Below are 23,182 nucleotides of genomic sequence, written 5' to 3'. Positions count from 1 at the left end.
AAAAAAAAAAAAAAAAAAAAATTACTAGACTTCACTCAGGTGTATTATTGATGCTCTCATTGATACTATGTTTGTTTCTGAAGTGTGTGTGTGTGTGTGTGTGTGTGTGTGTGTGTGTGTGTGTGTGTGTGTGTGTGTGTGTGTGTGTGTGTGTGTGTGTGTGTGTGTGTGTGTGTGTGTGTGTGTGTGTGTGTGTGTGTGAGAGAGAGAGAGAGGGGGGTGAGAGAGATGAGGAAGGGGCAAAAGAGAAAAAGAGCTGGGAGAGTGTGTGTGATGTGTGAGGGAGAGAGGGGGGTGTGTGATTAATCAGCCCTTGTGTGTGTGAATGTAACAAGCTCCTAACGTTTTCTTTCCCCTATTATTTCATGCACACTTTATTCATTGTTTTAAATTATTATTTTCTTTTAAGTTATTTTGTGCATCACTCTGTTTTGAATTTGATGCAAATTTGCAATGCATGAGGGTCATCCTTTTGTGTTAAATGGCTGCACAAAGCAAGCATTTGTTGACTCGCATGTTGATAAGAGTATTAAAACTTGGAACTTGAAAAAGATCTGTTTAAGGTAATAAAACAAATTTAAAATAAAAATGCGATTAATTTGCGATTAATCACGAGTTAACTATGGACAATCAAGGCGATTAATCGAGTTAAATATTTTAATCGTTTGACAGCACTAATATATATATATATATATATATATATATATATATATATATATATATATCTGTTTGTCTTGTTGGTCTATAGATTGTAAATCTGTTTGTCTTGTTGGTCTGTAGATTGTAAATCTGTTTGTCTTGTTGGTCTGTAGATTGTAAATCTGTTTGTCTTGTTGGTCTGTAGATTGTAAATCTGTTTGTCTTGTTGGTCTATAGATTGTAAATCTGTTTGTCTTGTTGTCTGTAGATTGTAAATATGTTTGTCTTGTTGTCTGTAGATTGTAAATCTGTTTGTCTTGTTGTCTGTAGATTGTAACTCTATTTGTCTTGTTGTCTGTAGATTGTAAATCTGTTTGTCTTGTTGGTCTGTAGATTGTAAATCTGTTTGTCTTGTTGTCTGTAGATTGTAACTCTATTTGTCTTGTTGTCTGTAGATTGTAAATCTGTTTGTCTTGTTGGTCTGTAGATTGTAAATCTGTTTGTCTTGTTGGTCTGTAGATTGTAAATCGGTTTGTCTTGTTGTCTGTAGATTGTAAATCTGTTTGTCTTGTTGGTCTGTAGATTGTAAATCGGTTTGTCTTGTTGTCTGTAGATTGTAAATCTGTTTGTCTTGTTGGTCTGTAGATTGTAAATCTGTTTGTCTTGTTGTCTGTAGATTGGAAATCTGTTTGTCTTGTTGGTCTGTAGATTGTAAATCTGTTTGTCTTGTTGGTCTGTAGATTGTAAATCTGTTTGTCTTGTTGGTCTGTAGATTGTACATCTGTTTGTCTTGTTGGTCTGTAGATTGTAAATCTGTTTGTCTTGTTGTCTGTAGATTGGCATGGAAGGCAAGGGCTTTGAGACAACCATTGAGCTTCTGTTTGGCAAGAACGGATTCTTCCCAGACACCATCTCCAAGGCTTCCAAGTACTTTAGTTTAGTTAGTTTCTTTAACTTGGCTGGAGATAAGATGACAGGCAAGATCAATGCGGTTCTTGAGAAATTGTCTCCACTCGAGGGAGCTGAGGGACTGAGGAAGGTAATTACTCATCATGAATCTATGTTTCCTACATGCTGTTTTTCAGTGTTGTTTGATAAAATATTAAATAAAAAGTGCTAATATTACCCCAATGACACTCTTTATTAAGGTGCGCGATAACATCGTAAGGGAAATTGTCCATCATTTCAACAAACTGGCAAAGGAGCTGCAGACTCAGGACTCACCAGAGGCCATGACCTACCTGAAGATGATGGGAGCTGCACTCGGTTACATCAAGGGCACCGACTTCCAATTCATTCAAAACGACTTCCAATTCATTCAAAACGCAGCAATGTACGCTGAGGTTCTACTGATGACTATGCCAACACAGGTACTATTTATCATTCTCACACATAATAGTAACAGCTGCTGAATTTATCTCAAGCCCCACCCCTTTTTCATGATTCTCCAACCACAACAGTTGCTGGTGATAGAGAACCTTCAGGCCATGAAGAAACAACTGATGTCCAGCACTGAAAATGAGATCTTCGCCCATTACATCTTCATGGACAACAAGTTCTCTCTCTCGACTGCATCTGGTTTCCCTCTCAAGTTCGCTCTGTCTGGTACCTTCGCTCCCGGAGCAAAGGGAGGAATCCGCATTTCACCAGACGTGGTATAATATCCTACTCTTTATGGTCAACCGTCTTACAATGTTCCGTCAAAATAACCCGTGCCCTGATTCTGAGGCTGCTTACGTGTAACACGATATCAATTTGTTTGCTTGTAGAAAGAAGTGTCCTTCATGCCCTCTGTGGGAGTGGAGTTTGTGACCCAGATGGGAGTCCACGTCCCAGAGTTTTACTCTTCTGCCGTTGAGATGCATACCAACCTGTACCACGAGAGTGCTCTCAATGCCAAGATCACCATGGTGGTCGACCAGGTCAAGCTGACCCTCCCTGCCCCACAGGGTAAAACCCAGCTCTTCAGAATCAGGTACATTTAAATAACAAGAGGGGAAACAGATATTGATATCAACATAAATATTATGTTCCATAATAGGTTATGGAGAAAAGAGGAAAGTTATTAAGCTGTTTGTTTATTCTTTTAATAGCAACCGAATGCTGACTGTCACGTCTGATGGGGTCACTCTGATCCCACCAAAGGATGAGGGCAGGACTAATGTTGTGAATTGCAACCCTCTCTTCACTGGAGTCAAGTACTGCACCACGGGCACAGTCCGGTACTCTGTTGCTGGTGTTAACGCTCCTTACTTCCCCCTCAGTGGAGAGACTAAGTACGTTTTAATGTGGACACTCAGTTTGCTCACATGCTTATCATCAATGCAATACTATTAAGCGATTAAGCACTAACATTCTTAACTTGATCTTTACCCTGTAGGTTCGCTGTGGATATCGAGCCCACCGCTGAGGTCGCAGAGTACACTGCCACCATTGCTTACAAACGCCTCAGTGAAAGTGACGAGGAGGTCGATTCTTGGACGATGATCCTGAAAGCAGAACGTACGGACATCCTTGTTCAATATACGTAATACAGTATATAGTCAACGTATTGATCGTGTATATCAAACTGCGTCAACTAATGTCACGCACATCATCGTCTCGTTCTCTTTGTAGCTTTAGATTATCAGCCCACCATCAAGGCCACGGCCACCATGAAGTACAACAGGAACTGGGATAACCCGAACAGGAACGTCATCACCGCCGATATCCAGATCCCGGACTACGACGTGGAGGCCGGCATCAGGGTTGGCATCGCAAACAGCTTTGTCGAGGACGAATACTCTGGAGATAGCAGGACATCCATCACTCTGGAGATCTCCAACAAGAACATCCCCCAACTGTCTCTGATCGGCCGTGCCAAGTAAGTGACCCAATAACGCAAGAAATATCTTTGATCAAATCTTTTTGAAGTGTATATACATTGCATGACAAATATGAAGGAATGTAAACACATTACAAGTCCACACTACATGGACCATCTTCAGGCAGACATTTTTAAATAAATGAATTGTATGACTATAATGGCCTGATTCCATGCTCCACAGCCTTTGGTTGTTCTGGACTGATATAGCCCATAGCCTATCTGGTAGAATTATGCTGCAGGTTCAGCTCCTGGTCCCGTCCCTCCAGACCGATGCTGCCATTACTGCCACCAGCAGAATCAGTCATCGCCAACTCACCATGGAGGTTAAGAGTGACATCATGTTCCTGCAAACCTCCTCTGTTCTCACCTTCAAATGTGGCGGTACACTGGTTGATCAAATACGACTGTTTCTGGATTTAGAAGGACGATGTCTTCAGGGATTTGTTCAAATTGAGTTTCATGGTTGTTGATTGCTAAAATGATATGCATTAATTCAGATGAGGATTGTCAGCATCTTGACATTGTCCAACTGATGTCCAACGTGAACGCTGATATGAAGGCCCTCGTACCTTACAATGAAGGCCTTCAGGCCTGGCTGACACAGCTCACAGAAGACATTATGGACCAGCAGCTGGTCATAAGCGACATGGAACCACGTCACGTCTTCGACAAGGCTCTTGAGGTGAGAAAAATGAAGGCTTTCAGTTTAAAAGTGCCCGAAAATCCATTGTGAAAGATTATATTAAATATTATTAATTAATCAATATTGGGGAAAAGAACATATAGCTTCCACAAAATTATTTTCATGCATTTAACTTTTTCTAGCTATTATTTTGTATAGGCAGGTGAATATCTCTTTCTGAGACACAATCATGATCATTTGTTTTTAACAGGTTGGCAATATGTGGATGGACAAGATCACCACTGATGTTCCTTATGTTGAGACTCTGAAAAACAGTATGGCCGAGCTGGCAATGCCCACCATGCCTGAGGAACTGTTCATGGCATTGTAAGTAAAACTCAATGCATCCTGGTGTCATCAATGCATTTCCCATGTGCCTCTTAGATTAGAAATTCTAAGAAATGTTCATTCATCATGAAAAACCTTTAACTGTATTTCTATCTAATCACAGAATATACACATATTCTTTCTAAGAACAATGAAATACTCATTGAATCCAGCCATATAAAGTCTGTCTGTCTGTCTGTCTGTCTGTCTGTCTGTCTGTCTGTCTGTCTGTCTGTCTGTCTGTCTGTCTGTCTGTCTGTCTGTCTGTCTGTCTGTCTGTCTGTCTGTCTGTCTGTCTGTCTGTCTGTCTGTCTGTCTGTCTGTCTTTCTTTCTTTCTTTCTTTCTTTCTTTCTTTCTTTCTTTCTTTCTTTCTTTCTTTCTTTCTTTCTTTCTTTCTTTCTTTCTTTCTTTCTTTCTTTCTTTCTTTCTTTCTTTCTTTCTTTCAACTAGTGAGAGCACATTGATGGAACACATGGAAAATTTGGTTGTGTCTGCCAAGTTCAACAGCAACTATTACAACTGGCAAGGCCAGTTGATCTCTGCCAGCAGCAACACTGAGGACTCTCCTAGCTACACAGCCAAGTTCAAAGTAATGGCTGACAGTCCTAGCGAACTCCTATCCTTCACATCTGAGGGTAAATTTATCTTTCTCATTACCTATATCAGAGGAATTATATAATGACTCTATAATGCTGGTGTTTAACTATATCAATATAAATATATAATGTCAATATGTAAACAATATAATATGCAGTGTTTCATAATTTTACTAATTTGCCTTGTGTATCTTGTTTTACAGGAACTGAGTTTGAGTTTGGGCCCTGTTTCATGTACGTGGTTCAACAAAGTCGATCAACATGTCCATTATCCAGCTTCAGTTAACCCGATGTTCAAAGCCGGGATTTTCCTGTTTCACAAAGGAGGATTCAGTCTCGTTAACTCAAGCCAGACTTGAGAGTCAGGCTCAAGTCAGGCTAGATGCGCGCTCCCGTTTTAGGTGGAAAGCCAGCACGTATCGATGGCAGAGACCCTGATTCTCAACGGCATTGATTGATTAATTGATTTAAGACTTTATTGACAGATTGCAATAGGCTCAATCGCCTCGCCGACAAGTTAAATGCGTTATCTATAGGCTAATTCTAAGTCCCTCATTACCTCAATCAATCAGATTATATTTCTTTAAACTTGCCTGCTGGATTGAATAATCAAATGAGATCTTGCTAGCGAAAATAACTAGTTAACTGTTATACAGAATTACGAGACGGCTTTCTTGCCCATTGATTGATGTATAGTCAATGTTTAACTTATCTCCAATGTGGTCCAACGGGTTGTTCTTTTGACTTCCACACGGACGACCCGGGTTCAAGACCGGGGTCCTTCTTTTTGCAATATAGGAATAATTGAATTTGGTGCACGTTGAGAGCTATATAAAGAATGACATCCTCAATGCAGAGATGCTTCCAGCTGCAGCTCCGGAGACCAGCGCTTACAAGCCCCGCACATACAAGCCCGCACATAGCAACCCCTCGCTTCCATTGGCTGATTTTGGTCACGTGATTTGGGTCCCACCCAATGGCTGAAGTTCTGCAGACGCCTCTCTGATTGGTTGGGCTCCATTTCTGCAGCCCCCTCTTTGATTGGTTGAGCGAAGCCCCTCTCTGATTGGTTTAGCTCGCCATGCGGTAAAATGCGGATGTTAATGTTATCATCTCAAGAAGATACAAATAAATATACTACCAGATTCGCGTTTATAACGTTATGCACATTTCACAACACAGCCAGCTGTCAGAAACTGTACATTGTAACGTTATATGTTTATTCACGTAACGTTATTTCACGTGACGCGTTCAACTTGTTTACACTCCCCACTTACTGAAACTGTACCATGACGCACTCCCCACTTAACCCAGTTAATGCCTTAACTAGACAGTTAACAATATAACATTTAGATTAATTAACCCAGTTAATGCCTTAACTAGACAGTTAACAATATAACATTTAGATTAACACAGTTAATGCCTAACTAGACAGTTAACAATATAACATTTAGATAGAGAGGCTGGTGGTCAAGTCAAGAGTTTTATTTGTCACAAGTTGTTTATTTGCATACACGTTTATGGGACAGTTTTCTACACCTGACTGAACGGTCTGGGGACAAATGATTAAGGTGGGGTTACAATGATATCAAGGATGAATATGAAAAAGGGGATCTGATCTGATGGTACTTGTACTTTATAATGTGTTATATATGTATGTACATGGATTTTATGTCCGGATGGTATATCTATGGAATGGTCACTGTCTCTATCACACTCTCATATGTGCATGTTTAGCCGCATACAAGTATCTAGGATACACATATTCGTATGTGTACATAATAGGTTTACACACACTCATATGCACAAGGCTAAGTTATACATGTCAGGGGCACACATACATGCACATACTCACTTATAGGAAATAGGCATACACACACCTACATATACACATAGTTGAGGTATAGGCTCTCACTGACACATATGGGGGATATACATGTACATAGGAGACACACACATACGTAGCTGAGACGCACATATATATGCACACCTGAGATATACACTCACATAGGGGGCGGAGGCACACATGGATACGAGACACACACAAGAGATAGGAGTACAGTCGCATACCTGGAAGATGCACACACACACACATGTGAGGCATGTACACATGCTTACGTACACAGCCCTCACCCAACCCACCCAACCCCACCCCACCAACCTCCTCCAATGTACAGTTTCTACGCCAAATGTATATACACTCCTTTTCTGGACACTTTTGTATCACAAACAGTACTGTATTTGCAAATCTGATATGTCATAAATGTATAGATGTAGCAGTACTGTCTATCTGTATGTCATGTATGTCATATATGTTATGATGAATTGAAAATGGGGGACCCTGATGTAAACAAGATGAAAGTCTTTCTCTGGTCTGCATCCCCTTAACAATTGTATGTATTGAGATGTACTGTACTGTACCCATTCTGCAATCTGTTAATAAACTTTTCAATCAATCAATCAATTCAATCAATCAATCAATACACGTACCCACATACATATGTTGGAGACACACATGCATGCATGCTATCATGCACACCTACATGTGTCTGGGACGCTTTCTCTCACATGCAATATGGAGAAGGGTGGCATCCCGATAGAGGATGCAGCACATACCTGCTCGCAGGTAGATCGGTCTACATGCAAAGTATATATATCAGGGATGTATACGCACAATGTATAGTATAGTATTTTTCTTTTTTTCGTAAGTCTTTTTTATTTTCCATGTCAGTTGTACCCATTCTGCAATCTGTTAATAAACTTTTCAATCAATCAATCAATCAATTCAATCAATCAATCAATCAATACACGTACCCACATACATATGTTGGAGACACACATGCATGCATGCTATCATGCACACCTACATGTGTCTGGGACGCTTACCGAACACTGTGACCTCATTTTCTTCTTCTAAATTCATGCTATATTATGTTATTATGTTATTTGATACTATCTTGTCTAGCACAGTCTCTGGAGCGTAACAGTAAGAAGCATTTTGTATGAAAGTATTCTGTACTTCTGTATGACAACTATTAAAGAACTTGAACTTGAACTTGAGTTGTTAATGTATTTGTATGAGTCCTTTACATGTTTTGTATGTTCTTACAAAAAAGAAAAAGGCAAATCTTGGAAGTTGCATATGGTGATGTGGAAAGAGATGTTTTGAATATTGGAGAGATTTGTGCAAAAAATATCAAAAAAAAAAAAAAAAATTAAATGCGGGTGGTCGTGCCCGCAAAGATGTGCATAATACAATAGTAATAACATATAATAGAATCCAATAGAACGACATTGTGCAATAAAACAAGTAAACAGAGTAGGGCATATCGGTATATGTACATAAGTTATTTACAGAGCATGGTAGGACATGCTAGGTCCTGTGGTAGTGCAATATTAGCTACGGATGAGGCACTGGGTCTTTATGTACATGCTATATTGGTGGTCAATGTCACTTCGGATTGCTATGACACATCTCTACTGCTTGTGACAGGCTGTGGCGCGTTCCAGACTTTACTCCTGTTGGGAAACTATAGCGATGGTCTGTGCTCACCACACTTTTCTTCGGCCTCCCCGCAGCGAGCCGTCGTCGACCCCCGAGCTTCATTTTACGACGGGCAACAGAGGTGGGTTGAGCCGCTATACTTGGCCCAGCACGGTTAGCGACTCGCCTGAGTGCGTGTGCACGTTTTGATGCATGGCTGATACCAGAGCGGCCGAAGGTGTGTAGCGCTGACAGCAGCTTGGAGGGATTCCCCTTCAGCTGATTGAAGGTCTTTATCATGGCTTTATCATCACCACCCTCTGTAGAGCCTCTTGCTCTGCCTTTGTGCAGCTGGAGAACCACACAGACTTCACACAGACTGTCTGTACAATACTGCTGTAGGCCTATAATACTTATGTAAATAAGTAAGGCAATTGAAATATATCTGCAGTACAGCTCAATACACACAATTGTTAAGGGGATGCAGACCAGAGAAAGACTTCCGTCTTGTTTACATCAGGGTCCCCCATTTTCAATTCATCATAAATGTACAGTTCCCTCCCCCTTGTATATATTTACTGTATGTCACAAATGTAACAGTACTGCATGGTCTGCATCCCCTTAACAATTGTGTGTATTGAGCTGTACTGCATTCTGCAATCTGTTAATAAAGTTTTCAATCAATCAATCAATCAATCAATCAATCAATCAATCAATCAATCGGTCACTGTACCCATTCTGCAATCTGTTAATAAAGTTTTCAATCAATCAATCAATCAATCAATCAATCAATCGGTCAGGTCACGTGTACCCATTCTACAATCTGTTAATAAAGTTTTCAATCAATCAATCAGGGCCTGTGGTCACGTGTACCCATTCGGCAATCTGTTAATAAAGTTTTCAATCAATCAATCAATCTGTTAATAAAGTTTTCAATCAATCAATCAATGAATCAATGAATCAATGAATCAATCAATCAATCAATCAATCAATCAATCCCGCAGTGCAACGTGACCCAAATCATAGGGCAATCTGTTAATAAAGTTTTCAATCAATCAATCAATCAATCCCGCAGTGCAACGTGCAACGTGACCCAAAATCACGTGACCAAAATCAGCCAATGGAAGCGAGGGGTTGCTATGTGCGGGCTTGTATGTGCGGGGCTTGTAAGCGCTGGTCTCCGGAGCTGCAGCTGGGTACTATTGTCAATGCATGTAGATTTATAATATTTTAACTTAAAACCAGGCTACTTTGGCGTATAATCATTCATATTATATTCAAAAAAATCATATTGTAAACACCAGGATTTGAACCCCAGTCGCTGGATTGGCAAGCTTGAGCACTACCGCTGGGCCACTGGGCCAGATGGGATAAATTCATTGTTTATACATTAATGAACGAGAGACCCGTGTTTAGAATATCCTTTGTTTTGAATGAAGTTTATCTCTTTATCCTCATTCATTAATGTGACGTCAACGGCTCATTCAATTTCTCAAATCCGTCAAACAGCGCATCTCATCAGACATCTTAATCCCAGTTACAATTAAAATAACCACATCATGTGTACATCGCACGAGCGAGCGCCACCGTCGCCACGGTATATATAACGTGCATTATTTAGGACAAAGTGAATTTAATATCAGCATTTTGGGTCTATTTTACATTTCAAAAGCCCCCTCTGGAAGAATGGAGCACAAAAACGTAATTCAGAATGGTATAATGCAGATCGTAGACTGTGGGAATAGTTTCAGGAAACGGGCTGTCACTTCTTTGCGGGGGCGTGGCGATAGTTCAGGCTAACTTGAACTTGAACTCTGCTTTCGACCAGGCTCAAACTTTTGGATATGTTGTCATGGTGATTTGGAAAATCCACGTACATGAAATCGGAAAGTCAGGCTAACCCAGTTATCCAGCTAAAGTTATCCAGCTAACTCAGTTATCCAGGTACAAGAAACAGGGCCCAGATACTCTGAAGGTTGGCATCAATGGAAGCCTGAAGCACAAGCTCATGGACACAAGCTTTAGTTTAACGGAAACCATTGCTATCTTAGACAAAGTCATGTTAACTGGTAGCTGCAATTTCCAGGCCACCTGCCCTCTGGGTGTGCAAACATCCATGGACATCACCTCCCAGTGCTCCCTGGACTCAGACATGCTCACTGGAGATACAAACATGGAGGGAAGTGTAACCATTGGCCATGCAACTGTTAGCACCTCCTTCTCCCATACATTTGCTGTTGAGCCAGTAAAGAAAGAAGCAAGAACCGAGTCCACACTGAGGCTGAAATCTCCAACCCTGGAGTTTTTAAACAAGATCAAGGCAGGGTATGCTGATGAGCAGCTTCTGATTGAGTCCAACACCAACATGGACGATGATACTGAGAACCGTGCCTACTGTTTGCTGTCTGGGTCCGTGAACCCCTCTGGCGTGGAGATTAACGCTGATGCCTCCCTAAACATATTTGAAAGCCGTGCCTCTCACAAAGCAACACTGACCCTGAATGAGGATGGCCTTAGTACCAGATGTACCACAACTGCACAGAGGAGTCCAATGACCTTTGAGAATGTCTTCCATGGAGGGTTTGACGCCTCTGGATCTACCATGGCCATCACCACTAAGGGAGCCATTGGGGAGAACACAGCTGAAGTCAATGCTGAGGGGAAGCTTGGAACATCTGAGGCCTATCTGAACAGTGTGTTCAAGGGCAACCTCTTAGGTAGCAACACCAGGAACAGGGTGAGCCTCATATTAAATGAAGATGGCTTGACCTTCTCCAACAACCTGGTTGGATCTTTTGATGATGATTTGAAGACTGACAGCACACACTCCCTGACTCTCACTCTTCGATCCCTGGCCGTCCGATCCAAGACTGACAACGTCCTTTATGACAACTACTACAAGCATGACATCACAGCTGATTTGGGACATTTCACTGCCGCAGTTGTCATGAACAGTGACCTGAAGATCATGGATGTCAACTTTGTGAATGAAGCCCAGTATAATGCAGAGCCCTACAAGATGGATCTGACCGGAACATCAGTGGGGATCTTCTCTGGGGAGGAGATTAAGCATGCCTTTGAAATCACATTCGCTGACATGACCTTCACAGCAAAGTGTAACACCAATGGTAAACTCCTGGGAACTCAAATGGCTCATACCACAGACATGGAGATTGCTGGTCTGAACATGAAGTTCAACAGTGTGGCTAACTTCAACTCGCCATCTCTTCGTCTTGACAGCACTGTCACAATGGTTGCTGAGCCCTTCACACTAAATATCGATGCTCTTTTCAACTCAAATGGAACAGTGCATCTGTATGGAGAGCAGAGTGGTGAACTGTACAGCAAGTTCCTTCTGAAGGCAGAACCCCTGGCTTTCACACAGTCATTTGAATGCATGGCTTCAACCACTCATGAATTGGAAAATGGAGACTCTGACACTGAAGATGACATCCAAGCTGAACGACCACACTTACGATCAGGAAATGAATGCCTACAACAATGCAGAGAAAATGGGACTAGAGGTGATAGGAGCTGCCTCCACCAATATGTTGAACAGCGTTGGTGAGAACCAAGACTACTCCATCTCTGGATCTGTGAAGTATGACAAGAATAGCGATTTCTTCCAGATTCCATTCGTTGAGCATCTGCCCACACTTGAAGAAATGAAAGATGTAATCATGAGGCTGATGGAAGACAGCATTCAGACGCTGAGGGATATTAATTTCAAGTATGACATCAGGGGCTACTACTTTGAACTTTTTCTTAACTCAATGGAAAGTTACATCACCACCATGTTACCCCCTCCATTTGTGGTCCACGCTAAGATTGTTAACATGCTGAGAACAGTCGTGGACAGTATCATGGGGTGGATGAAGAGCTTTAACTTTACTGACAAGTTCAATGTAATCCATTCCAAGATTGAAGAGCTTCTGTCCAACTATGAGATTGAAATAGTTGAAATTATGAGGCACTACCAAGTCAGGGAAAAGATTCAGGCTGCAATCGCCGCTCTGAAGTCAATTGACATCCCAGATCTGCTTAACCAACGTATTGCCCCTGTGAAGGATCTGGTGAATGAGCTGTATACCTTTGACTTCCCACAAATGGTTGATGACATCGGTGTATACTTTGAAGGATTGTTCCAGAAAATTAGGTCTTTTGATTATGAAAGATTCACCTTGGAGCTGAAAGAGAAATTATCTGAAATAAGCCAGATTTCCTGTTTTGGAAAACTCCACGGAGAGTTCATAATTGTTTCACCTGACTACACTCTCAGGACCACTGCTGAGCTGCAGAACACCACCACTACTCCTCTCACACCCGAGTTCACAGTGAACCTCAACTCACGTGCCATATCTACGGTTGATCTCTTGGCACACACTCTGGACGCCAGTGCTCACATTGCTGTGCCCAAGATGAATCGTGTGTCCGTCTCTGAGAAGGTCAAAGCTGTACACACCGCGTTCAGCATCGACCACCAGGGAACGGTGACTTTGAACGGTGACTACGGCCTTTCAGTTCAGGCTTCCGGTAAGACTACTGCCGAACTGGTGGGAAGGATCGAGGGAACTCTCTCCAACTCTGTCATTGCTTTGGTCACACCCTCTGAGCTTACGTTTGACACCAAGAACAAGTGGAACATCAAGCTTGTCCTTCCATTCCAGCTGCCTATGCTGACTATGGAGGTCGACCAGGAGATGTTTGTAAACCCACAGGAAGGACTCATTGTCTCTGTGTCCTCCCCATCCACTGGACTCCTTGGATTCCAAGTACAGACTAAGCACCCAGTCCAAGTGAAAGGAAGACTCTATGGCTGCTACCCGGTAAGACTCATATATGTTATACCATATATATGAATGAATATTTAATTAATTGATTTAAATGAATTGATTACTAATCATTTGTTTTTGTGAGTTCAATTAAGCTGATCATGTCAACATAAACCGCTCCGGTATGGTCTTTATTTATCTGAATATTTTCCCTTTTTCCTTCTTTCACATAGTCCGAGCCTACAAATAACGTTGATATCTTGGCCGTGAGGATGTCTGTGCTGAGCATTCATGCAACCTGGAATACAGAGCTCCCTTATGAGATGATGCTGGGACTGAAGGAGAGGGTGCCTAATGTCGTGTCAGCAGAATCCTTCCAGGAGATTGTGTCTGATCCCATTGCCAAGACATACAATGCAATCATCAGACTTGTTGGCATTCTAGCGAGTTCTTTTGAGCAGGTTAAAGAGCAGGCCAATGTAGTGTTCAGGACTCTGGCAGACAACTTTGATGATTTTAATATGTCTGATGTGACCACCAAGGTTTTAGAAAGCACCATGTTAGTCCTCAGGGAGTACCAGAAGCATGTCCAATTGGTGCTTGATGCTGCCGTCAGGTTCCTGAGAGAAATCAAGTTCCAGTTCCCTGGATTTGAAGAGAAGCTGTCTGGACTTGAAGTCTACCAGAAGTTTAGCGCCCTTGTAGCTGGTGTGTCTGAAGAGGCTATCATTAAGGTCCCAGAGTTCTTTGCCTTCAAATTCGAAACCATCCTTGACTATATCAGAAGCATTACATTCACTCTCCCTGGCTCTAGCTACAGCGTGAATGGAGGAGAAATCCTAGATGACCTGTTGGTAGCACTGGAGAAAGTCCAGACCCAGATAATCGTCATTGTACGGAAACTGGGAGATATCCAGCTGGATGACACCATTGAGAGGTTGTCTGCATTCACGCATGTTACTGTTGAGAAAACTGAGGAACTCTTCACCTCCCTAGCATCTAATGATTTAGAGCAGCTCTTCACTTGGTTGAGTGACATCTACACTGATGCCATCAACTCCAAAGTCCTTGCCGATATCACAGAGCAGGTCCATGAGGCCAGAAGAATTATTGAGGAATACATCAGAGAAAAGCTCCAGGATATGTTTGCCGGTATGTCCATTGAGCAACTGATTGACTCCATGGTGAAACACTTGAATGCTTTCCACAACAAGGTCATTGAGTTCCTGAAGGAGGTCACAAAAGATGCTGAGTATTTTGTGAGAGTGAATGACAGACAGATCGACATTGTCATTCCTTTTCCATTCATTGCAAATCCAACTGAATAGCTGTATAAGGCTTTGTGTCCACCGGGGACGTTTTTTTCAAGACGGACCGCTTTGAAAAGCAAAAAAAAAAAGCTCAGAGCGTTTGCTCGATGTTGATTGGTCGGTCGAAAAAAGTTACCTTGATGAGCGGCTCTCCTCTCCAAAAGTTTAACTAGTTTCAACTTTATGCGCTGGGAGCGCTCCGCCCAAAAACGCCAGCCGCCAAGAGCGCTAAAACGCGAGGCGCAGCGCTGGGAAAAGGAACGCGCCTGTCGCGTCTGTAGCATAGAAATTAATGACAGAAAGGAGCTGACAACTCATAAAACGTCCCCGGTCGACACGGGCCCTAACAGTAATATGCTATCATTTAGTATTTTTGGAGAGATTACACTTTTGTGTCTGTGTTTAACAACTACACATATTAAGCCTAAATGATTGTTTTAAATCATGCAAAAAAAACATCTTGTACTAACAAAAGTCAAGTGTGTATCTGTAATGCTTGTTTCCATAACTGTTTTTGTAAATGAATAATTTTGTTTATTATTTCACAGTAGACTGCCATCCTACTGTGGTCCCTTTGTGTCTTATTCTATTTAAATAATTTTACAGGCATTGGGTCTCATTCCCGAACGAAGTTACGACAAAATATATCGTCTTAGTCAGATTTCGGCCCATTTAAGACATATTAGGGCTGGGAGTGGGAGTCCCCAAATTTTCCTGAGATCAGATTTGATTGTGGCTGAGAGCAGATTTAAGAGTGCTGAGGAGCAGTCTTAAATCTGCTCTCAGCCACGATCAAATCTCATGATTGATTGACTAATTTAAAAATGTTATTATAACTTGACAGACTGTGTTCTCATAGTGATTCCTTCACGTCAACGCTACAGGCCTCCTTGGAATTAATTACTTAATCATAATTAAAATAAATATGACAATATTTGTACGATAAGAAATTACGCAAAAATAAATAATATGGATTCATCTGATCACAGGGCAGCTGCTTAACCATATCTGAACCAGCTATTTTGGACAAATGTATAATTACTTTAATTACTCAGATATTCAAACACAATTATGCAATTATTGTGAAATGATTGAAAATAATAATAATTGAATGCCTTCTGTGGAATTTGTTTATCTTATTTGTTACACATCTGTTTTAATGATTAATTATATACATTTGAAAGAATGCAGGTCAACATGCAATGTATCCCATTGATTGGTATACAATGGGACAGACCTTTGTTTGATTGATTGATTGATTGATTGAAAACTTTATTAACAGATTGCAGAATGGGTACAGTACAGTACAGCTCAATTACATAAGGGGATGCAGACCAGAGAAAGAATTTCGTCTTGTTTACATAAGGGTCCCCCATTTATCGCCATTTACTCATGACCTCGTATAAAGAGCTCCCCCTGGATACGATTTGGAGAAAGGATGTTCCGGAGTTGGATGTAGATTTTGATTGGGATGCAGTCTGGGAAAATGTTCGGTTATCCTCACACAACCCAGATCACCAACAGATTCATCTGAATTTTATTCACAGGACTTATTTAACCCCTAGACGATTGAATTCAATGGGTCTCAGACCTGACTCTCTGTGTACCTTGTGTCCAAGTGGCGCCACAGGTACATTTATGCATATGTACTGGGAATGCCCTCCTGTTGTGATTTTTTGGGAAAATGTTACATATCAGCTCTCAGACATTTTCTCTCTAACCATACCTGTATCTCCTTCTGTACTATTACTGAATGATCTCTCTAAATTACCGACCTCTATACAGGTGAAAAAACTAATTTTGGCCGGCCTCACAGCCGCAAAAAAATTTATTGCCTCACGTTGGTTTCATCCGGATAGACTCTGTCCAAAGGTATGGTTTCTCACCTACCTTGACGTGATCTATTTGGAGATATCCACGACACGTGTTATAGGGGTTAGGGAATCTGATATCGTAATTTGGTTGGCTACAGTGGCAAAGTTGAGGGAACGCATATAAGTTTGGAAATGTGTGAGTGATGTATTGTGATGTATTATGAGTGTGACTCATGTTGAGGTCCTGGGGTGAGCGGGGGGAGGGGGGGGGGGGGGGAAGAGAACGAGCGAGTGTCCATGTTAGGATGATCACTGTACAGTTGTATCAGTGGTTGTCTTGTCATGTGGTGTTGAGTAAGTCTTTTTATGTATTGTTGTTGTTGTATTGTGATATGTTTTGTTTCATGTTGGAAAAAAGAAAAGAAAATAAAAATATTTGATCAAAAAAAAAAATAAGGGTCCCCCATTTTCAATTCATCATAACATATATGACACACACGACACAGATAGACAGTACTGCTACATCTATACATTTATGACATACCAGATTCGCAAATACAGTACTGTTTGTGATACAAAAAGAGTCCAGAAAAGAGAGTACATTTGTAGTAGAAACTGTTGGAGGAGGTTGGGTATAGGGGTCGGTGGGGGATAGACTTACACTGTACAAGCAAAACTGTACATTGGAATATTGACAAAACCATACTTGGTAATTTACTGTACATTGGAGGGGGTTGATATAGCTATAAACCTGCATTCCTTCGAATATATCATTAATCAATTAAACTTATATTGAAATACACTATATAGCCTATACACCAACACTGAAATGACAGTGGATAAATAAATAAGAACTAAAGCTAATCGGTGGAAATAGACTGCATTAATATTCCATAACAAGTCTTGTGTGCGTTTACGAATGAACAGTAGCCTATAGGCTTAATTATGGAATAATAAGCCATACTGCGTTCATTCATTACGCCCAGCCTTGGCTATATATATTATATTTCATTCATTCATTCATATACAGTACTGCGCGCGCGCGTGTGTGTGTGTGCGCGCGCGCTGCGGCAGGTGTACCGCGAGCTGCACTTCCGCCATCCCATTTGCACACAGCTGCATCACTAGTTGCCTTATAAGGAGCTCTGGAGGCGGTGTTTTGTATGCAAATGACCTGAACGCGAACGCGCTTTCGAGTTTAAGACAGAATGCCATTCTCCAAACAGATATCAGATCATATAATTTGTGCAACCTTTTCAGCCACTTAAGACATATCTCCAGCACGTTCAGGACTCAGAGTGAACTTGTCATTGATTATGTCTCAGTGGTTCCAAGATAAGTCTTCCAGAATATATCTTTGAAACATTTTCGGGAATGAGACCCATTGTTCATAGTCCATTACTGACTAATCAGCTAATTTCTACACACTGTAGTTTGTTACACGCTAAACATCGCCCCATTTCCGGAATAATCCAGTATTTTTCCATAGATCGCGAGATATGACACATTATGCAATAAGCCCAAATCGTTCTGGTTGATCCCCTGAAGCCCCAAATACTCCCAAATCAAAGATATATACCATGTACATATGTGTCTTCAGGAAATCATCAAGGGGGGGGGGGGTCGTTTTAACTCAAAGCTGTGATCGTGTTTGTCAAGCATGTTTTACGTCCGGTAAAACACAAAACTGTGATTGTTACAAAAAGGTTCAGTAAAATAGACATAGAATATACCTTACCTTAGCCAGAAGGTATTCCAAAAAGAATAATTCCAAGTGATCGCATTGCAATCGCGATTACCAATGTATATGTCTATACTCGTTTATATGGGAAATATGCTTCAGTATTAACTCATTCCGGGGCCAACCACGATTATAGTCTGGTTAACTCGCCATTGCTTCCGTGCCAATCACGAGTATAGTCGGGTTGTAATCGTTATTTATTATTCATTTTCATCCATCCAACCTGATGTTATCGTTGGGAATCAAATCTGGGTCTGAGCTCACAAAAGGGCAAATACCGCCGGCTATCATCTCCCGGATGGTATTGCACATCATTGGATTGGATGGGACTGTGCATCAAAAAAATAAGTCCGGTCCAGGTTTTACTTCTCGGGCATGCAGCTGGATACTATTGCATTGAGTCCCCCCACTGGGACTATAACGTTGGATCAATGGATGCAATCGATATTTGGAATGGCAATCAGGAATTGGATTAATTACATATTAATATTACTTTTTATTTTTATTTTTTATTTCTAATGGCGGAATGTATACAACACTTTGGGTGATTTTTGCTTTGTCACATGATCATGGATAATATGTCATGTCAGTAAATAACAATGGGGATAGTACAAGGATTGTAAGCTGAGTCCCCTCCTCTACTCCCTGTACACACACGACTGTGTGGCTCAGCGGAGTAGCAATACAATCATCAAATTTGCTGACGACACAGTGGTGGTGGGCCTGATCTCTGCCAACGACGAGAGGGCCTACCTGGAAGAGGTCAAGGTCCTGGCGGGATGGTGCCAGGATAACAGCCTCTCCCTGAACGTCAGCAAAACAAAGGAGATGATTGTGGACTTCAGGAGGTCGGGAGCTCTCTAACCCCGGTCCCTGTCTCCCTGTCTCTGTGAGTGGATGTCTCCAGTGATGGTGTGTTGATATACAGGTATATAGCCAGCCCTGGTCCCGCCCCGTTGTGCCTGTCAAGGTGGTAGTGATGGTCAAGGTGGTAGTGATGGTCAAGGTGGTAGTGATGGTCAAGGTGGTAGTGATGGTCAAGGTGGTAGTGATGGTCAAGGTGGTGTGATGGTCGAGGTGGCGTGATGGTCAAGGTGGTAGTGATGGTCAAGGTGGTAGTGATGGTCAAGGTGGTAGTGATGGTCAAGGTGGTGTGATGGTCAAGGTGGTGTGATGGTCAAGGTGGTAGTGATGGTCAAGGTGGTAGTGATGGTCAAGGTGGTGTGATGGTCGAGGTGGTGTGATGGTCAAGGTGGTGTGATGGTCAAGGTGGTGTGATGTTCGAGGTGGTGTGATGGTCAAGGTGGTAGTGATGGTCAAGGTGGCGTGTGATGAGGTGGTGTGATGGTCGAGGTGGTGTGATGGTCAAGGTGGCGTGTGATGAGGTGGTAGTGATGGTCGAGGTGGTAGTGATGGTCGAGGTGGCGTGATGGTCAAGGTGGTGTGATGGTCAAGGTGGTAGTGATGGTCAAGGTGGTGTGATGGTCAAGGTGGTAGTGATGGTCAAGGTGGTAGTGATGGTCAAGGTGGTGTGATGGTCGAGGTGGTGTGATGGTCGAGGTGGTGTGATGGTCAAGGTGGTGTGATGGTCAAGGTGGCGTGATGGTCAAGGTGGTGTGATGGTCGAGGTAGTGTGATGGTCAAGGTGGTGTGATGGTCAAGGTGGTGTGATGGTCAAGGTGGTGTGATGGTCAAGGTGGCGTGATGGTCGAGGTGGCGTGATGGTCAAGGTGGCGTGATGGTCAAGGTGGCGTGATGGTCAAGGTGGCGTGATGGTCGAGGTGGCGTGATGGTCAAGGTGGTGTGATGGTCAAGGTGGTAGTGATGGTCAAGGTGGTGTGATGGTCAAGGTGGTGTGATGGTCGAGGTGGTGTGATGGTCAAGGTGGTAGTGATGGTCAAGGTGGTGTGATGGTCAAGCTGGTGTGATGGTCGAGGTGGTGTGATGATGAGGTGGTGTGATGGTCAAGGTGGTGTGATGATGAGGTGGTGTGATGGTCAAGGTGGTAGTGATGGTCAAGGTGGTGTGATGGTCGAGGTGGTGTGATGGTCGAGGTGGTGTGATGGTCGAGGTGGTGTGATGGTCAAGGTGGTGTGATGGTCGAGGTGGTAGTGATGGTCAAGGTGGTGTGATGGTCGAGGTGGTGTGATGATGAGGTGGTGTGATGGTCAAGGTGGTGTGATGATGAGGTGGTGTGATGGTCAAGGTGGTGTGATGGTCAAGCTGGTGTGATGGTCAAGGTGGTGTGATGGTCGAGGTGGTGTGATGGTCAAGGTGGTAGTGATGGTCAAGGTGGTGTGATGGTCGAGGTGGTGTGATGATGAGGTGGTGTGATGGTCAAGGTGGTGTGATGATGAGGTGGTGTGATGGTCAAGGTGGTAGTGATGGTCAAGGTGGTGTGATGGTCGAGGTGGCGTGTGATGGTCGAGGTGGTAGTGATGGTCAAGGTGGTGTGATGGTCAAGGTGGTAGTGATGGTCAAGGTGGTAGTGATGGTCAAGGTGGTAGTGATGGTCAAGGTGGTAGTGATGGTCAAGGTGGTGTGATGGTCAAGGTGGCGTGTGATGGTCAAGGTGGTGTGATGGTCGAGGTGGTGTGATGGTCAAGGTGGTGTGATGATGAGGTGGCGTGATGGTCAAGGTGGTGTGATGGTCAAGGTGGTAGTGATGGTCAAGGTGGTGTGATGGTCAAGGTGGTAGTGATGGTCGAGGTGGTGTGATGGTCAAGGTGGTGTGATGGTCGAGGTGGTGTGATGATGAGGTGGCGTGATGGTCAAGGTGGTGTGATGGTCAAGGTGGTGTGATGATGAGGTGGTGTGATGGTCGAGGTGGTGTGATGGTCAAGGTGGTGTGATGGTCAAGGTGGTGTGATGGTCGAGGTGGTGTGATGGTCAAGGTGGTGTGATGGTCGAGGTGGTGTGATGGTCAAGGTGGTAGTGATGGTCAAGGTGGTAGTGATGGTCAAGGTGGTGTGATGGTCAAGGTGGTAGTGATGGTCGAGGTGGTGTGATGGTCAAGGTGGTAGTGATGGTCAAGGTGGTGTGATGGTCAAGGTGGTGTGATGGTCGAGGTGGTGTGATGATGAGGTGGTGTGATGGTCAAGGTGGTGTGATGGTCAAGGTGGTGTGATGATGAGGTGGTGTGATGGTCGAGGTGGTAGTGATGGTCAAGGTGGTGTGATGGTCAAGGTGGTGTGATGGTCGAGGTGGTGTGATGGTCAAGGTGGTGTGATGGTCAAGGTGGTGTGATGGTCAAGGTGGTGTGATGGTCGAGGTGGTGTGATGGTCGAGGTGGTGTGATGGTCAAGGTGGTGTGATGGTCAAGGTGGTGTGATGATGAGGTGGCGTGATGGTCAAGGTGGTGTGATGGTCGAGGTGGTGTGATGGTCGAGGTGGTGTGATGATGAGGTGGTGTGATGGTCAAGGTGGTAGTGATGGTCAAGGTGGTGTGATGGTCGAGGTGGTGTGATGGTCGAGGTGGTGTGATGATGAGGTGGTGTGATGGTCAAGGTGGTGTGATGGTCAAGGTGGTGTGATGGTCGAGGTGGCGTGATGGTCAAGGTGGCGTGATGGTCGAGGTGGCGTGATGGTCAAGGTGGTGTGATGGTCGAGGTGGCGTGATGGTCAAGGTGGTAGTGATGGTCAAGGTGGTGTGATGGTCGAGGTGGCGTGATGGTCAAGGTGGTAGTGATGGTCAAGGTGGTGTGATGATGAGGTGGCGTGATGGTCAAGGTGGTGTGATGGTCAAGGTGGTAGTGATGTTCAAGGTGGTGTGATGATGAGGTGGCGTGATGGTCAAGGTGGTAGTGATGGTCGAGGTGGTGTGATGGTCAAGGTGGTGTGATGATGAGGTGGTGTGATGGTCAAGGTGGTGTGATGGTCGAGGTGGTGTGATGGTCAAGGTGGTGTGATGGTCAAGGTGGTAGTGATGGTCGAGGTGGCGTGATGGTCAAGGTGGCGTGATGATGAGGTGGCGTGATGGTCAATGTGGTGTGATGGTCAAGGTGGCGTGATGGTCGAGGTGGCGTGGTGGTCAAGGTGGTGTGATGGTCAAGGTGGTGTGATGGTCAAGGTGGTGTGATGGTCAAGCTGGCGTGATGGTCTAGGTGGTGTGATGGTCAAGGTGGTAGTGATGGTCAAGGTGGCGTGATGGTCGAGGTGGTGTGATGGTCGAGGTGGTGTGATGGTCAAGGTGGTGTGATGGTCGAGGTGGCGTGATGGTCAAGGTGGTAGTGATGGTCGAGGTGGTGTGATGGTCAAGGTGGTGTGATGGTCAAGGTGGTGTGATGGTCGAGGTGGTGTGATGGTCGAGGTGGTGTGATGGTCAAGGTGGTGTGATGGTCGAGGTGGTGTGATGGTCAAGGTGGTAGTGATGGTCGAGGTGGTGTGATGGTCAAGGTGGTGTGATGGTCAAGGTGGTGTGATGGTCGAGGTGGCGTGATGGTCAAGGTGGTGTGATGGTCAAGGTGGCGTGATGGTCGAGGTGGTAGTGATGGTCGAGGTGGTGTGATGGTCAAGGTGGTGTGATGGTCGAGGTGGTAGTGATGGTCAAGGTGGTGTGATGGTCGAGGTGGTGTGATGGTCAAGGTGGTGTGATGGTCAAGGTGGTGTGATGGTCAAGGTGGCATGATGGTCAAGGTGGTGTGATGGTCGAGGTGGTGTGATGGTCAAGGTGGTAGTGATGGTCGAGGTGGTAGTGATGGTCGAGGTGGTGTGATGGTCAAGGTGGTGTGATGGTCAAGGTGGTGTGATGGTCAAGGTGGCGTGATGGTCAAGGTGGTGTGATGGTCAAGGTGGCGTGATGGTCAAGGTGGCGTGATGGTCAAGGTGGTGTGATGGTCAAGGTGGTGTGATGGTCAAGGTGGTAGTGATGGTCGAGGTGGTGTGATGGTCAAGGTGGTAGTGATGGTCAAGGTGGTGTGATGGTCAAGGTGGTAGTGATGGTCGAGGTGG

The 23,182-nt window shown here is 43.7% G+C and overlaps 1 protein-coding gene across 1 annotated transcript in view; it reads left to right on the top strand.

Annotated features, from left to right (window-relative positions):
• The window catches only part of LOC311242256 (apolipoprotein B-100-like), a gene marked incomplete at both ends in the record, with an annotated part of 53,420 nt that extends 38,794 nt beyond the window's left edge, over positions 1-14,626 (top strand). Inside the window, 13 exon segments of the mRNA XM_084338455.1 lie at positions 1,475-1,678; positions 1,788-2,009; positions 2,100-2,294; positions 2,409-2,614; positions 2,733-2,915; positions 3,020-3,141; positions 3,262-3,502; positions 3,687-3,886; positions 4,003-4,187; positions 4,399-4,514; positions 10,540-11,848; positions 12,042-13,421; positions 13,601-14,626. Coding sequence (XP_084194581.1) covers positions 1,475-1,678; positions 1,788-2,009; positions 2,100-2,294; positions 2,409-2,614; positions 2,733-2,915; positions 3,020-3,141; positions 3,262-3,502; positions 3,687-3,886; positions 4,003-4,187; positions 4,399-4,514; positions 10,540-11,848; positions 12,042-13,421; positions 13,601-14,626 — 5,589 coding nt within the window.
• Positions 14,627-23,182: the final 8,556 nt, after the last annotated feature.

The sequence above is a fragment of the Notolepis coatsorum genome (genome assembly GCF_963971535.1).
Source record: "Notolepis coatsorum genome assembly, contig: SUPER_15_unloc_1, whole genome shotgun sequence".
NCBI classification, from domain to species: domain Eukaryota; kingdom Metazoa; phylum Chordata; class Actinopteri; order Aulopiformes; family Paralepididae; genus Notolepis; species Notolepis coatsorum.
The sequence above is the reverse complement of the archived record's forward strand: the minus strand, read 5'-3'. Positions and strand labels throughout refer to the sequence as shown.